Source organism: Notolepis coatsorum (genome assembly GCF_963971535.1).
Source record: "Notolepis coatsorum genome assembly, chromosome: 18".
Taxonomy (NCBI): Eukaryota; Metazoa; Chordata; class Actinopteri; order Aulopiformes; family Paralepididae; genus Notolepis; species Notolepis coatsorum.
Genome location: NC_140182.1, coordinates 62248690 through 62266386, shown reverse-complemented (window position 1 = coordinate 62266386; position 17697 = coordinate 62248690). Strand labels below are relative to the sequence as shown.

The 17697-nt window shown below is 44.3% G+C and overlaps 1 protein-coding gene across 2 annotated transcripts in view; it reads left to right on the top strand.

The window, feature by feature from the left end:
- tmtc3 (transmembrane O-mannosyltransferase targeting cadherins 3) overlaps positions 1 to 17697 on the top strand; it is a 241361-nt gene that overhangs the window by 142909 nt on the left and 80755 nt on the right. For both annotated transcript variants that reach the window (XM_084334576.1, XM_084334577.1), the window contains exon 8: positions 14532 to 14680. In XM_084334576.1, coding sequence (XP_084190702.1) covers positions 14532 to 14680 — 149 coding nt within the window. The remainder of the gene's footprint in view (positions 1 to 14531; positions 14681 to 17697) is intronic.

The following is a 17697-nucleotide window of genomic DNA, read 5'->3' as shown; positions in this document are numbered from 1 at the left end:
AAAACAAAACAATGAACCTTCTTGAAAAACAAAAACCTACAGAGGTGTTCCATAGACTCACAGGAACCGTGTAAAAGTGTCCAAATAGTGAAGAAATAGCTAAATAGCTCCCCCCAATAAAATCCCCCAGTTAAAGTCAAGAGGACAACACAAAAGACAAGACGGACAAGACATTTCCTCCTCCCACGAGACCGCCGGACTCCCCCGAACAAGCACCCCAACCCCGCTCAGCCGCACACGGCGGTCCTGACCTTCTCAGCTGCTGCGAACCACAGGTCAATCCCAGCCTGCCCCACCCCAATCACCCGCACCGTGGATATCTCAAGATAAATCACATCCAACAGTGTTAGGGACCAGTTAATCACTGTGAGCTTCTCAGGCTCCTTCCATCTCAATGCTATTAGCTTCTTCGATGCTGTGACGCCCGCTAGGACAACCCTTTTTTGTTGTACGGACACGGGTAGTGTTGTTATATCGTTCAGGAGTAGCGTAACAGCTGTGAATGGGATTGTTAAGCCACATAGATCTGAAAGTTTGTCCGTTATTGACCTCCAGAAGCGGGCTACTGGTGGGCAATCCCAATACATATGCATATAAGTGCCAGTGGCCCTTTGAGAGCACAAAGTGCACCGAGAGTCGGTTACCAGTCCCATAGCAAATAGCTTCCTAGGTGTAAGATAGGTCCTATGAATATAATTAAAATTAATTTGCTGGTGATTGGGGTTGCAGGAAGACAATGCCACATTTGCCCAAACATCATCCCAGTCAAACTCGGGGTCCAACTCCGGGATATCCCCACGCCAGATTGTATCCAATGATAAATGTTTATACGTGGATTGAATTAAGAGCGTATAAAAGTCTGAGACAAACCCTCTGGAGGTCGTCCTGTCCACTATGAGCCTGAGGAAGGGGTGTGGTTGCAAAGCTTGAGCCCACGGCACGCCATGCGCCCTCAGCGCTGACCTTAGTTGAAGGTAAAGAAAGAAGGACTCGCCGGGAAGATAATAAAATTCTTTTAAGTCCTGAAACGCTCGAAGGCCGTTCTTATCATAAATATCCTCCAGAGCAGTGGTTCTCAAACTTTTTACACCAAGTACCACCTGAGAACGTAGCTGGCTCTCCAAGTACCACCATATGACCGGCGTTAAAATACAGTCTATTCAGCTATGCACAGTTCACGCAGGAGGCAAATGTATTCCTAATACCATTATTTATTGTTAACTTTTGTCAGACACAGCCACAATGTACAAAGGGATAGCACTAGAACTAGCAAACGCTTCCACACAACTCATACAATGCAAGGGGCATTGAGAACATAATAACTAACATTCTCACATAGCAAGTGAGAAAATTAAGAACAACTGTATTTCAGCAAATGTACTTCATTCTCTATCTCTCTCTCACTCTCTCTCTCTCTCTCTCTCTCGTCATTCTCTCTCACACACACACACACACACACACACACACACACACACACACACACACACACACACACACACACAATTATTTTGTTACAAAAACTTAATTTCCTGCATTCTGGTGTAGGAATTTTTGAAATTTTACCCTTTAAATGCCAGTGTTTGTGATGGGCATCACAAATTATTGTAAAAAAGAAAAGAAAAGACATATTCAATACATTTTTGAATGTTTACCCTTTAAATGCCAGTTTGTGTGATGGCATCACAAATTATTGTTAAAAAAACACACAAAAAGTAAAATATTTACAATATATCAAATGCAAAGTAAATTTTTCTGGGGGGGATTATTACAGGCTAGGCATGTGTCAATGATTAGCAGCAACACATATTTTGATGGGTTTTTTGTAATGTCAGATTTAACACCAACTCTTTTCAGAAAAGTGGGAGTATTTCATTTTGTATCTGACATTACAAGAAATCTAAAAATAAATGGTTATGATCAGGGCTGAAGTTGAATTAAAGATGTATGACTGTTTAGACTGCATTACTCTCTGTCACAGTGATCTCCTGGTTGTTCCCCACTTAGATTATCTAACTATCGCGCTGCCGCAACCAGAAACACTGGCCTGGCCTGCTTCTAAGTTCAGTGGCCTGACTGCAAATTTTTTTTTGTTTTTTTTTTAGTTTTTTTTAGCTTTTTTGGAAATGTTTTCAAGTACCACCAGCAGTACCACCAAGTACCACTAGTGGTACGCGTACCACAGTTTGAGAACCACTGCTCCAGAGTATGAACTCCCCTCCTTTGCCATTGAGGAATACTAACCGGCTTGTGCCCAACAAGTAGTTGCTGGTTATTAAAAATTGGAGAGTCCAGGTGCCATGGGCATTTAACCGCACACGACTTCTGTACATTACACCATGTTTGGATCACGTGAGTTATGATCGGTCCATACCTCAGTCGGCATTTCGAAATAGGGACAGTGGAGTACACTACATCCTGCAATCTTAGCGGTGAGACCGCCGCCGCTTCTAAGGAGCGCCAAGATACAACATCTACAGCAGGGCTATTCAACTAAATTGTTCAGGGGGCCACATTGTCAGAAACCCAAGGGGCCAGGGGCCGGACTGCCACGGCGCCTCCCCGTGCTATGAATATATGTACACTTGACACAACACGCAACCACATTTTCACAACTTTTATTTAAAGGGGAACTATTTTACTATTTCTTTCACTATTTGGGCACTTTTACACAATTCCTGTGGGTTTATGGAACACCTCTGTAAATTTTTTTTTTAATTCATTGTTTTGAGACATAGATCATATTAATATAAGTCCACATAGCTAGGAAACAATGCTAAACACTGAAAAAGGCCATTTATAAGATAGTTCCCCTTTAACCACATTGCAAAAGTAGTATACTTTTCAAAAAAAGTGCTTTATTTATGTGCCACATCTGCAACATCTCCTGCAAAAAGTGCTTCATTTATGACTGTGCAACAACTGCAACATCTCCTCTTCAACATTTCAATATAAAAATAAAAAACAAACAAGTGCATGATGTGCATCTGAACATTCTAACATCAACACTTGAACAAAGAAACACATTTATAGTGCAGCTGAGCTTATGAAAAAGTGCTTCATGTCTGTGCAACAACAGCAAATCACAGCATCTTATTAGCACTTATTGTCCACTCTTAACTCTCAAACATCAGGGGGGTGGGGGGCAGACAGGCCTAGCCTACATACACACATCTAATGAGAGCGATTGCACTTATTTGACTGGGCAATGGCAGAGAAAGAAGGTTCATAGGAAGTGAGGGCTACCCGCAAACAGTGATACAAATGCTCATTTGTCAAGGAGGCATGGTTGCTTGTTTTAATGGCATTCATGTGAGAGAAACTGGATTCACAGGTGTATGTTGAGCCAAACATTGTTAGCACAGATATTGCCAGCGTTTTTATTTTGGGGAATGTCTTGACATGAATACACTTTATCCAAAATGTTGTGGTGGATTCATTCTCAAGTGCCTGCTTCAGAGCAGATGATGCTTGCATGTCAATTATTTCAAGTTGCAGGAGACCTTCATCAATGTGAAGTGATGCAAGGAACTCTTGTCCTTTTGTGGAAATAGCAGCTACATTGGCAAATGGGTTGCTCACAAAATGCATCAATTCTCTGGACATGTCAAATTCATCAAATCGACTTGCAAAGTTTTCCCTCAATTTATCAATGAAATCTGTCATTAATTGAGTGACTTTTGGCTCAATTGTGCGTGTTAACGTTGACATGAAAAGAAATGTAATCTTTGGCGGGCCGGTCAGAATCATCCCGGCGGGCCGCCAGTTGAATAGCCCTGATCTACAGGGTCTAGCCAGCACATCAGAGGTCTCAGTGAAAAGGACCAGAAATAAAGCTTAAAATCAGGGATTGCGAGGCCCCCATCTTGTTTTCTACGTTGAGTGGTAGCTCTTTTGATTCTCGGGCGTTTGTTATTCCAGATAAACTTAGATGCCATCGATTGTACCTTGCGCCAGTGGTCTATTGGAGGGGGCAGGGGGAGCATTGAGCTAACAAAATGTATCCTAGGCAGGACGTTCATTTTGATTATGGAAGCCCGGGCTTGTAAGGAGTTAGGAAGGGACGACCATCTGTCTAGATCCTGGTGTATTTTATCATAAGTACCCGTGAAGTTGTACTTAGTAGTTTGACTTAGCGTGGGGAATATCTCTATGCCTAAGTATTTAAAATGTTCCACTATGGGGATATCAGCTGGTAGTCGCACCGCCTTGGCCAGCTCATTAAGAGGTAGGCAGGCTGATTTGTTCCAGTTAATCTTAAAGCCTGACAATTTACCAAAGTCGTCGATTATTCCCAATAATTTTGTGGCCGACAGGCAAGGGTCATCCATAAAAATCAGTAGGTCATCCGCATAGAGAGCAATTTTGTGTGGTGTATTATTGATCATTATGGGGACGATGTCCTCCGATTGCCTAATAAATTGGGCCAATGGTTCGAGGGAAAGCCCGAATAGTCCTGGGCTCAGAGGACAACCCTGTCTAGAAGATCTGGAGACTGGAAAAAGTGTGGAACAGTTTTTGCCTGTCAGTATCATTGCCGACGGCGAGGCATACAGGACTTTAATCATATGAATACAATTCTTTCCAAGACCCATAACCTCAAGTACCTTCCACAGGTATGACCATTCTAGTCTGTCAAACGCCTTCATGGCATCCAAGGACAGAACTGTGGACGGAGCTGTATTGTCTTTACTGTTATCGACTACATGCAACAGCCTCCTAAGATTATCTGCAGCCAGGCGCCCCGGGATAAAACCAGTTTGATCGCAGTGTACCAATACCGTCATAAACCTCTGCAGGCGGCGGGCCAGCACCTTGGCAAACACTTTTAGATCGGCCAGAAAAGACTCAAGGGCCTATAGCTACCACAATCATTGGGATCTTTATCCTTCTTGAGAAGTAAAGAAATTAATGCCATGTTGACATCTCTTGAGAAACTCCCCTTGTTCGATAGCGTAATTGATCATATCGAGCATCAATGGACCCAATTGGTCCCAGAAAGCTAAATATACCTCGGGTGGAATCCCATCCCAGCCTGGTGCCTTACCCTTTTGAATTTCAGCAATCGTCTCCCTAAGTTCCATAAGAGTGATCGGTTTCCCCAGTTCCTTAGCCTCTTCCTCAGAAATGTGGGGTATCTCAAGCCCGCCAATGAACGATTCAAATTTAGAGTTATCGAAATTAACCTCTGAGCTATATAACTGAGTAAAACTCTTTAAAAGTGTCGTTGATCTTTTTCGAATCAGTAGTGACTGTTTCCTGTCGCGTCTTGATCGAAGGGATATCCGAGAAATGATCATTCGAGCGTATTTTCATTGCCAACAGATGGCTAGGCCTGGAACTGTGAAAGTAGTAATTTTGCCTTGTCCTATGCATCAAGAACTCAGACTGTTGTTTAAGTATGGAGTTTCTTTCTTTCTTGACTATCTTGCGTTGTGTGTTTAGTCGTTCATTATTGTAACTGAGGGGTACAATTCCCTGACTGTATTGATAAGTATGGTATCATTAAACCACTACCGTCTTATGTACATTCCTACTGGCCATACAGTACACAGGTATCTAATGATGAACACTTCCCCACAATGAATCGGTTCCACACAAAGCTGTATTTAAGTATTTATTAGCAGCAAAAGGTACATAATATACTTTACTTTACTTCACTTTGGATGCGCTTATAAGGCAAAGGAATGTGCGTAGGCAAATCAATAACGAATGTCCATTCTCATATTACGCAGGAGATAATCATACAACCTGAATCTTAGGGAATTATATCTATGGTACACTAGTAATATAGCGGGAGATACTGGAAGGGTCCCCCCGGTTGTAAGCCAGCAAGGGTAGAGGATCTGTCGGTAGTAGAGTCTGGGTCAACGATGATAAGGAGACTCCGAGTACAGGAGATGGTGCAATAAGATCTTGATCCACAGACGAATACAGCTGTTCTCCGTAGCATGTAGCTCCACATGGAAGAAAGCTAGCCGGCCTCAGGCTTCTGAGAGACGGACTCGACGTGGCTCCTCACAGGGTAAATCCCACACACTTGTGGGTGTCGGCGATTCTCCGCTCCATCAATTACAGGACCAAAAGCAAATATAATCCAGCCGAAAAGGGCTATGCAGTCGTCGGGTAGATTATCCAGTGTACATGTCCACACGGTCCTCGTCTAGGGCTCCTCGGGTGAAAGCGCCATGATAAGCAGCCCAGCCTGGATAAGCACTCTAGCTGATACGAGGAAACGTTGGTGATGCTGGTCACTGTAGAACTTTAGCCGCACGATACACTATACACAAATAGACTATTACTGACTTAATAGAATAGGTCGAACTCGACGGTACAGCGTTAAACTCTGACACTTCAGTTATTAATTCGCATGCGGTCTCAATGCTCTATTTGGGGCCAAACAGGCCATACTGCACCGCACGTCGTATCGTGGGTGAGGCTTCAACTTATTGGGTAACTCTCTAAGTTCTGACTAAGTGCTTCTGTATTCACCTGCGCCGTATTTATACGCTTAGATGAATAAACTAGTACCAGCTTTATTCCTGTCTCATATCCTTGCGCAGTACCGTTCATGTCCAGGCATGTCCCCGGCGGTGACTTTGAACCTGACTTTGGAGGCATGGCCTTGGCGCCTGTGGGCCGCTGTCCAATAGGAGAATTAAATATTATGGTCTGTACTAGGCTAAAGGGATATTCCGTGTATATGTACAAGGAATATACAAGGGATATCAAACGATATACAAATATTATGCAATATATATCAATCAATAAATATATATATTCGGTTTAATCTGATCCTTTGTAACAATTATAGTTAGTTTGCAAAGACGCGTATAGGTCCGCGTATAATGTTTCCAGTCCTTCTAGTTTTTTTTACCGGGATTTACGCAAATTGGAGGCGAAAAGTGTGACATGACCCCTGATAAATCCCTTCAATGCGTTCCACAGGACCCTAGGGTCTTCGACTGTGCCGACATTGATCTGCAAGAATTCAACTAGTTTACTCCTGAACTCAGTACAGAAATCATCGTTCTTTAATAAGGTTCAGTTAAAACGCCATCTGGGAGCTCTCGTGGAGAGCCTGCCAAAGGTTGCCATAAGGAAAATCCCCTTGTGGTCCGAGAGAGCTAGGGGAACCAATGAGACATCGAGACTATCAAACATATTAGGGGACGCGAATGCATAGTCTATTCGAGAGAAGGTTTTGTGTCTGGCTGACAGGTGAGAGTAATCCTTGAGGGTGGGATTGGATATGCGCCAGAGGTCTGCGAGCCCCGTGTCCTGGGCCCACATCCTGAGGGCCTTAGAGGACTGTTTTTGGTCGCTTGTTTCAGAGGACCCGGACCTATCCATCTCCGCATCCCAGCACGCATTAAAATCGCCACCCACAATGAGAGCGTATCCAGTAAGTTCCAACATATTCTTTGTGATTGTATTATAGAACGCTGAATCAAATGTGTTAGGGGCATACAATGCTATTATTGCCATCTTCCTATGAGAAAACTCAACTTTTGCTATAGTAATCCTTCCCTCCGTGTCCGACCACACATCCAGGACTTTGATATCAAGGTTACGTCTTGTAACTATGACGACTCCTTTTGTCTTATTGTCGGCTGAGGATGAGGAGATAACGTGATATTGTCGATTTGCTAGCCTTGACACATCACCCACCAATAAATGCGTCTCACTAAGGAGAGCAATGTCAATATTTCTTCTCTTCAATAACCAAAGGACACTGGCACGCTTGTGTGGGGCGTTAAGACCCCCTGCGTTCCAAATTAAAATATTCAATTTAGCCATGGTCGAATTTGTCTAAATGCGTGGAGAACATACCAGTGCAGCCAGGCTGAGGACAGAGGCGCTGATCCAGGCGGGCCCAGACTGTCAATCCCAAGAGTTCAGAGGAGGAACAATTACACACATATAGGACAACAGTACAGAAAACACAGAAAAATACCACCCCAGTTACAACCCCCCCCTACTTCTACTCTATACCCTAACCCACCCATCCTAATATTAACCCTCCTATACCCACTCTCCAATCCCCTCCATATGCTCCATCCACTAAGGATGGTCATCTTCCTATCGTTTCCCACTGGAATCATGGATCCAATAAGACGCTCTCCACTCCGACCCCCTCTCTAGATAAAACCCTGATTAAACCCCCCACTAGTCCAAGAAACAAAAATTAAAAATTAAAATAAAGTTATTGGTCAAGGTGCAAGCATTCCACAGTCCCTCTGGTCAGGCACAAATGCTGGAATGACAAAATCCTATATAAGAATAGAAGTAAACACCTTCATTAACCCGGGGGTAGTAATAAGCTATACCTGACACAACCTGTTATTATATATTGCATATATATATATAACCGACCTTCAACGACCGGAGCCTAAGGCTCAAAAACAGCCAACCCCCGTCTAGATAAGGAAAACAACAGATCAACCGAAGGTGTTACTAGCGAAAACAAACGTGAGCCTTGGCCCTAATATGAGCCAACTATAAGGGAAAAATGTGCTATTATTATATAATAACTCAACGCCATCCCTGTAACCAACTACTTCTGAATCTGCGTATCAACGTCGCAATGCTATAGCACAAATGGATAAAAGAAAATTTAAAAAAAATAAAGCATACCAGAAGATAGTTAAGGCAGGACCCAATCACAGTTAAATTGTGCAAACATATGCCACTTAAACAGCAACAACAGCCAAAATACGTAAACATTAACGGGTCCCGAATGACTCGGTGCGGGCGATAGACATAGCATGCTAGTTAGCCCGAGGCTAGCGCGTAAGCTAGTGATGAATCCAGCCAGCACGCTAGTATCTGTTATGTACATTGTCCAGCTAGCTCGCTAGCTTTCATAGAGGCGACACACACGTACAACCATGAGGTCAGCATTAGCAAATAACAAGTCATTGGGATGCCCCGCTAGTTTGGATGGGCAATGGCCAGTTAGCCTGTTTGGGCATGACAATAAACATTTGTGAGTAGTCCGCCCTATCAATGTATTTAGGCCCACATCGCCACGTCACTCACCCGACACAGTTATCAAGCTACGGTCTCGGCTATCCCCCCGATATATTCCTCCGCTTTAGCCAACGACCAAAATGATCGACGATCATCGCTTACACAGCACAGATAATCTTGCGGGGAAGAATAGCGTAGGCCTCAGGCCCAATTTCCATAGCCTGGCCATGACCACTTTGTATTCGCCTCTCTGTGCTTGAACCTCCGGCGTAAAGTCTTCGAAACTGGCCACTTTGTGATTGCAGAGACCGAGTTCACCCCTCCTGGCACGGGCCGACTGCATGATGAGCTCCCTCTGTTGTAGCCTGTTTAGCTTAACAATGATGGGCCTCGGCTCCTTGTTCACTCCAGGACTGGTCTTGCCCGCTCTGTAGGCAGACTCACACATGGGTGGGCTGGGGAGGACATCCTCCCCCAGTATATTTTGCAACAACTCCGGCATGGTCTCCGAGAGACGACCTCCCTCACTGCCCTCCGGGACACCAACGATCCTGATGTTGTAACGTCTCTCCCGGGACTGCATTTCCACAATTACCGTCTGTAGTTTGGCAACGTCAGCCTGCCTAGCCAGCAGGGAGCTCTCCAGACACGCCAGCCTCTCGCCCTGTTGTGAGGCCTCTGTCGTTAGCGAGGCTAGTTCGTTAGCATTAGCCGTGGAGGCAGCGTGTAGCGACTCCATCTTCTCTCTCAACGGGTCGACCGCCAACCTAATTTCCTCTGTCATTGCCCGATGAAGGGTATCAAAAAATTCCGCCTGTGCTTTTCTTTGTGTTTCAGCGAAGCGTACCTCAAAGTCTGCATGGAGTTTGGTCATGACCGAGAGAACAGCTTCACTTATTTCACTGATTCCGGGCGAAGGCGAGGACAGATTCGGTGACAGTCTGCCGGCTGGCGTGCTCATGGCTCGGGTCTCCATTAACACCGCAGAAAGTTGAAAAAAGTCGACGAAAGTAGTTGATACTCGACGACTCAACAAGAAAACCAATAACAAATAAAAATAAAATAAAGACTAATGGGGAGAAAAGTGTATTTTTGCACGATAGTAGGGAGCTCTCGTGAAACACGTCCTACTCCATGAATGCCTGGCTCCGCCCCCAAGCAACTGCTATTCTAACATAACTCAGAAGAAAATAATATAAAAGAAGACTAAAGACAATTGGCACTTCCCAGGTAATTCTTTTTAACCCCGTTTAACCCCCGTTGGCGGATTGGAGGGGTATGGCTCTCCTGGAGAGGGCCCCTCCTATAACGACGTAGATATCCCCAATGGGGATTCTCCAATGTCCAATGTCAACCACAACATCCTTTTGGACAGGCTCAGGGAGTGGGTGGGCATCTCTGGGAGCGCTCTAAACTGGTTTGCCTCTTATCTAAAGGAGAGAACGTTCTCGGTGGCTGTGGGTCCTTTTAAATCTGACCCCACCCCCCTCTCATGTGGGGTACCACAGGGATCGGTGTTAGGACCACTCCTTTTTGCCATCTACATGCTTCCCCTAGGCCTCCTCATCAATAAATTCAACGGCATTAAATACCACTGCTACGCAGACGACATACAACTACTCTGCTCTTTTAAACCCGACAACTTGGAGAAACTCAGCCTTCTCCAGGAGTGCCTGCTCGGCATTGAGAGCTGGATGGGGAGTAACTTCCTCCAGTTAAACGCAAAAAAAACGGAGGTGCTGATCGTAGCAGCTGAAAAGACTGCAGCTAGAGTGGCCACTCACTTGGGGTCCCTTAAAGACAACATACGTCCCCACCTGAGAAACCTGGGTGTTGTCTTCGACCAGGCCATGAACCTAGACAAACATGTCAAAACACTCACACGCACCTGCTTCTTTCACCTCAGAAACATTGCAAAACTACGCACCATCATATCTCACTCTGAACTAGAACTGTCCGTGCATGCTTTTATTTCCTCTAGGCTTGACTACTGCAACTCACTTTTCACCTGTCTCACCAAATCATCCACAGATAAATTACAAATGGTCCAAAATGCTGCAGCCAGGCTACTCACAAGGTCAAAAAAATCATGCCACATCACTCCCATTCTGGTATCCCTGCACTGGCTCCCGGTACACTATAGAATTCACTTCAAAGTCCTCACTTTCACTTTCAGAGCACTTCACGGTCAGGCCCCCATCTACATCACTGAACTCATCCATCCCTACACCAACACCCACTCACTCAGATCTGCCGATCAGCACCTCCTGGTGGTCCCCAGGTCCAGGCTTAAAACAAGGGGTGATCGAGCCTTCCAGGTGACAGCACCAAGGCTCTGGAATGCTCTCCCCCTGGACCTGCGAATTGCCCCCTCTGAGAACTCTTTTAAAAAACAATTAAAAACACATTTGTTCAGACAGGCTTTTGGTCATGCATAGGCACTTTTTTTTCTTGTCCTCACTGTAGTTTTTGTTTTAATTAGTGACTCATGATTTTATCCAAATTCTTTTATTCTACTTTTTCTATCTGGTTTCACTGTTTTTAACTGCTGTCATTTATTTCTGATTTAGTTTTTATTGTGTTTTTATATTAAGCTGTAGTGTAAAGCACCCTGTGCATTCGTGCTGTGAAGGGTGCTATATAAATAAAGGTCATTCATTCATTCATTCATATTATTGTCCAACATTTTATTTGAATTTTTATCTTTCATATGTTAGTACATTTCCAGAGCTCCCGGTCCGGTCTCCGAATGTGATTCCCCATGTTCCCTGTCATAGTCTAGTACGTGTTATTTGTATTATATGTCCCGAATCAAGTCCCAATTTCCCCATCTAATGTGTTTACCCTGTCTGTATTCCCAGTGGTCTGTGTGTTGTCTGCAGTGTGTCTCGAATCATAACCTCCATCACTATCTCATTATATGCATATGTGGTATTGAATCTTGGTCGGTGTGTATGACCTCAGTGTTCGAGTCCTGTTTGGTGTGTTAAACCTCGTTATTCAAGTTCTGGCTGGTCCGGTTGATCTCGGTGCTCGGATCTCGGTGCTCGGATCTCGGTTGGTGTGTGTGGTCTCGGTGTTCGCATCTTGGCCGGCCCGGGGCGACGTCCGCGCCTGCATCTCGTGTGCGGATGGTCCAGCCGACCTCGGTGCCCGAGTCCTGGTCGGTCCGGTTGTATCCAGCTTCTCACCGTCCCTCCCCTGGGGGCCGTCCGTTTCACCTCTCCCGAACAAGCTTGTATCACTTGCTGCGTCATATTCATTGTGTTAACTTCCATGTTAGCTTGCAGCTCCTTCTCCAGCCAGGCCTCGCGGTCCAACACCACGTTAGCTTGTATCCCTTGCTGCGTCGTATTCCTCGTGTTAACTTCCATGTTAGCTTGCAGCTCCTTCTCCAGCCAGGCCTTGCTGCGGTCCAACGCCATGTTAGCTTGTATCCCTTGCTGCGTCGTATTCACCGTGTTTTTAACCCTTTATCTGCCAGGGATTATTCTGATCATATACCCCTATCTGCCACTGTTGAAAGTCTATGGAGATGTTCCCCTTCTTTGCAGGGCTATAACTTTTTAAATTGTATTGCTAAATTGACATTACTATGGCCCATTCAATGTCAAGTATCTATCGTTTAGGATCTAGCAATGTTCTACTTTTTCATTCACATATTCATACTAAAATATGGTCTAAAGTATAAATACCGGTATGTTTTTATCGTTTTCTGCAGCATTCTGCAGAACGTGATTTATAGCCCTAAATGCATTATATTGATGATCAAATACAGTTTGATAGCGATCTGCGCCAGATAAAAAATGTCAAATGTACGTGCTTCTAGAAGTTACTACTCATCATCTGATGTTGACCGGATGGGGGGGGTAATTCCGTGGCCAACGTTAGATGATTCATGTAGTGTGGGTGATATGATCATCAGAGCAGTTTGTATCGAACACGGTAATAATAAACGCTGAAACTTACCCCAGTCTCCTCCGGCCGTAAAAAGACTAAAAAGTTTATGAGTTTAAGAGACAGCACTCACTGTATCTCTCTCAAACAAAACTCCATGTTCTCTAGTAATATCTCTATAATCTGAGTTTGCAATGCATGTGTCGTGTCAGGTACAACAGAACAATTTTGATTGACAGTCGATTCTGCCAATTATGTCACACCGCTAGCACCCACCTCCTGCTGTTCTTACCACCAATCGGCAATCGCTTATTAGTTTTTTACTTCCGGGAAGTCCGCCATTGATTTTTTTCATGAGAGATCAACAGGGGGGGTATGGGACCTGGACATAATATAGAGAGTGTTGACCCAAGAAAGGTCGAGAACCACTGGGCTATATCTGCAAGTCTCCCAAAAATAAATCTCAAAATGCTGTGTCGTTCTGTGTTCGTGTCTGGATACCGTGTAGGCCTGTTTACAGTTAGACTTGTGCAAAACACTTGTGACTGGAATAGGCAGCATTCTGTGTTATATTGGCTATTTGCATGCTATTATGTCAATGATTCAAACAGGGAAGCGGATGGGCGGGCAAATGTTCTATTTAAGTGTAAGCTAGTGAAGAAATGGTGAAATTAACGCAATTAACTGTCAATATTAACACATTCAGGGCCATTGGGTCCCGTCTAATCCCACTCTATGAGGCCAGCTTTTCATTACAAGTTGTCACTGTGCGTGAGGTTGTTTGTAGAGCTAAATCTATATTTTATATTATTGCTATGTGTCCATTGTCATTGTCAATTGACAGTATAAACCTTCCCTTCAATATGCCATAAAGAAATAATTTTTTCATCAATAGTTTCCCATTTTATAGCCTCGTGAATATGACGTTATATCGGAATGGTCTAGGGTAATTCCTGCAAAACTAGTTATAGGGCGCTAAGCTAATAACGTTAAATCGATTGGCGTTTCGGCCCTACACAAGCTAGAGTTAAAAATCAAAATACATTATGATCGGTATCATGGTCCACCATGAATGCATGAAAGGGGGGGGGGGGGGGGGGGGGGAGTTGTTTCTGATTATTGATTACAAATAACGGCATTCGTTATGTCAACATCATACGTTGACCGGGTGGATGGCTATGAGAACAAGTCCAGACCGATCAGATTGAAATTGACTTCAAATCGCTCGTACCTGTGGCCGGTTGGATTCCAAAAAGAATTTCCCAGTTATTGATCGCCATCTGGTAGATCGATATCTCCATTGTTTACTGCATACTGAATTCGGCGTCGCAAAAAGTATTCCAGGCGATCTGGTAAAGCCATAGCTTCAGGCTAACGGAAAAGTTAACCCGGAATGAAAAAAAAGTGACACCCGGTCTGCAATAGGGAAAACTGCATTATCGAGACAGCGCCAATACCAGGATCTGGCCGGTACTCCACTTTTGGAGTCGCGATATGCCGTGCCCCCTTTGAGCATCTCAACGCCCACCCTTCAACCGTTCTGCACCCAGCACTCTCCAAACCCCTTCCATTGAGAAACCCTAAACTAGACCAATTAGTTTGAAGTGCATTGGAAATGCAATGCCTCACGTGGTGTTTATTGTCTTGTTTGTCTCCCACTTTAGGCTCTCTGTTTGATCGTGCTGCCTTTCATCCCTGCGTCCAACCTCTTCTTTCCTGTGGGTTTTGTTGTGGCTGAGAGGGTGCTTTATGTGCCCAGTATGGGCTTCTGTGTGCTTGTGGCACATGGATTCCGGATCGTCTCCCACAAAGGGTGAGTGCCTGTCGAAGGTATCGAGTGCTTTCACATGTGGGGTAAGCTTTGTCTTTCTAATTTTGATGGATTGGATCTTGCTTTGCTCCGACCGACTTATGCCGCACCATACATTAGAAGACCTAGAAGAAGACTAGAGTCTGACGCCCTCTCAGATTAGCAACAGTTTGTCGTACGGTTTATGTCCTAGAGGTGCAATTTTCAAAGACTGAGAATCGTGGAGGCTGGAGGCTGACAGGAAGATGTTCACGAAACTAAAATAAATATAAGCCCATGCTATTGCATTTCATTCGGTGGAACTTTTTTTCACATGAGCTAAACAACAAACACACACACATTTTACACACAACCTGACCGGCGCGCGGGGAAACACACACATTTTAAAACAACCTGACCGGCGCGCGGAGAACACACACGCATTTTACACACAACCTGACCGGCGTTTACACACAACCTGACCGGCGCACAGGGAAACACACACACGCATTTTACACACAACCTGACCGGCGAGTGGGGAACACACGCATTTTACACACAACCTGACCTGCGTTTACACACAACCTGACCGGCGCGCGGGGTAACACACACGCATTTTACACACAACCTGACCGGCGCGCATGGAGGGTCTTCTCCCTGGGAGCACTGCATATCACTGTCAAAATATCTTTGACTCCCACGCGCATGCCCATATTCTGATCCGTGCAATAATATTCACAGCGGTATATATTGTCATTTGAAACAAGTTACCAATGCATTGTTCCGTGGGATTATGCCCCTGCGGCAAAATGTATTAGTATCCCCCTCAATCTTTCTACCTCTCTCTCTCCGCCAGTCGCAGACTGTGGGCGACTGTCACTCAAAACGCTTATGGGCGGAGCCCAGCCCAAACAGCTTGGAATCTTGAAGTCGAAAAATTTTGCTTTTGAGTAATTGATTAAAAATATAAAACAATGAATTTCTTGGGAAAAAACTTTACAGATGTGTTCAATAGACTCACAGGAATGGTGTAAAGTTGCCCAAATAGTGAAAGGAATAGCAATGCATGTCCCCTTTAAACTAATGGAGTCAGTCACCTTGTTTGCAGGGCTATAACTATATTCTATATTATAGCTATGGATGCAATACTATGGCCCATTTGACAAAGTATCTATCATTCAAGATGTGAAAAAGAAATGTTTCCATCCATACATTCCCGTGTTATACCGTGGTGAATATAAGTATGGTTTTAGAGCGGTTTAGGGTAATTCCTGGGAGGCTAGTAATAGCCCGCGACATGTATTATATATTATCCATTGGCATTTCGTCCCTACACACGCTACAATAAAAAATTCAAATGCATATGATCGGTATTATGTTCCATCATGAATGCATGAAAGGGGGGGGGGGGTCATTTCTGATTAATTGATTGTCAATAACGGCATTCGTTAGTACAACAACATACGCTGATCAGGGCGATGGCTATGAAAACAAGGCACAATCAAGCTGAAATTGACGTTAAATTGCTCTTACCTGTGGCTGGTGGGATTCCAAAAAGAATATTCCAATTATTTGATTGCCATCTGGTAGATCGTATGTCCATTTGGCCCACGACATAACCCACCACAGCGTAATGAATCGGGGGTCCCGAAAACGATTCAATGCGATCGGGTGAAGCCGCTTCAGATTATTAGAAAAGTCCGCCAGGACCAATATAATCGACGTACAGCTCAATACACAGATTTTCAAAGGAAGTGCAATACCGGCCGCATCCTACCAGGCGGCGGTATTGGACTTTTGCGATCTCAGACTATAATTAAAACAACACAAGAATTCACTGTCCCCGATGAGATCACAGGTGTTCCATACTCTACCAAATGTGTTCCATACTGTTAGATCCTGATCAATCTGGCCAGTATCACGTCTTCGTCTGTTTGGCTCTCCATCCACTCCTCTGCGTTGTGTAATTTTAATGGTCCTGACGTCTCAGATACTGGCTGATAAAATCCTTATCTCTCCCCGTTAGTGCAATCCGCAAACCATAATAATTCTCCACCTTCGTAAGAATTCGACACCTTAACACAGCGTAATCATAGCTGTCAACCCTACCGGTTTTTCCGGTATTCTCCTGTTTTTTTAACCCTCTTCACGCGCTGTTCACGGCTCACGGATTGGTACGTATTTTGTACTTATTATTATTATTTTTTACAAAATGGCTGCAATTCTCCTCCGTGACGACAGGTGGCAGCAGTGTAGATTAGACCGTTATCACAGGAATTCAGACCGTTGCGACCCGAAGAAGACAGCGACGCGACCGGATAAAGCTCAGAGCTCAGGGGAGAGAGTAGACTGATGCACCGAGGCGGCCGCGGACCGAGGGTGTCAAATCAACTTAGCCAGTGTCTCTTGATTGCACACTCTGTGGCTTTTGTCTCTGGAACAAAAGGTTTGCAAATCTTCTGTGGATAAAACAATACAAATGCAGGAATGTGTTGGTTGGTGAACACTAACAGCCGTTTGCTCTGCGCCTCCACTGTCCCCTCCTGCCATTCCTCCACGGATAGCATGCCTTCACTGACGCCCAATTTCCTGAATGCGATTTATACATATAAATAAATTGATCCGTTTTAAAAGTTGTCGTGAATTGTCATGGTATGACAAATACAGTTACTGGTAACTCGCAGGCATTGCAGAGATATTGAGGAAAAACACAAAATCGCATTGGCTTTTTTTCTATCATTTTTCTCTGTAGAATGAATGAATGAAAACTTTATTTAACAGATTGCAGAATGGGTACAATACAGTACGGCTCAATACAGACATACAGACATACTACACAGACATAATAGACACACACACTGTTCCAAAAATGATATTCCCATTTCCCACTGCTAAATTAATGACCATAGGTATTTTTTATAGCTTTTTCAGGAACATGGCATGTCTTTTTTTATCATGCATATCCTGTTACCTATATTTCTTGGCATTTTGCACAATCAATGCGGGCGTGACCACCTGCATTTCACTGTATGTGACAAATA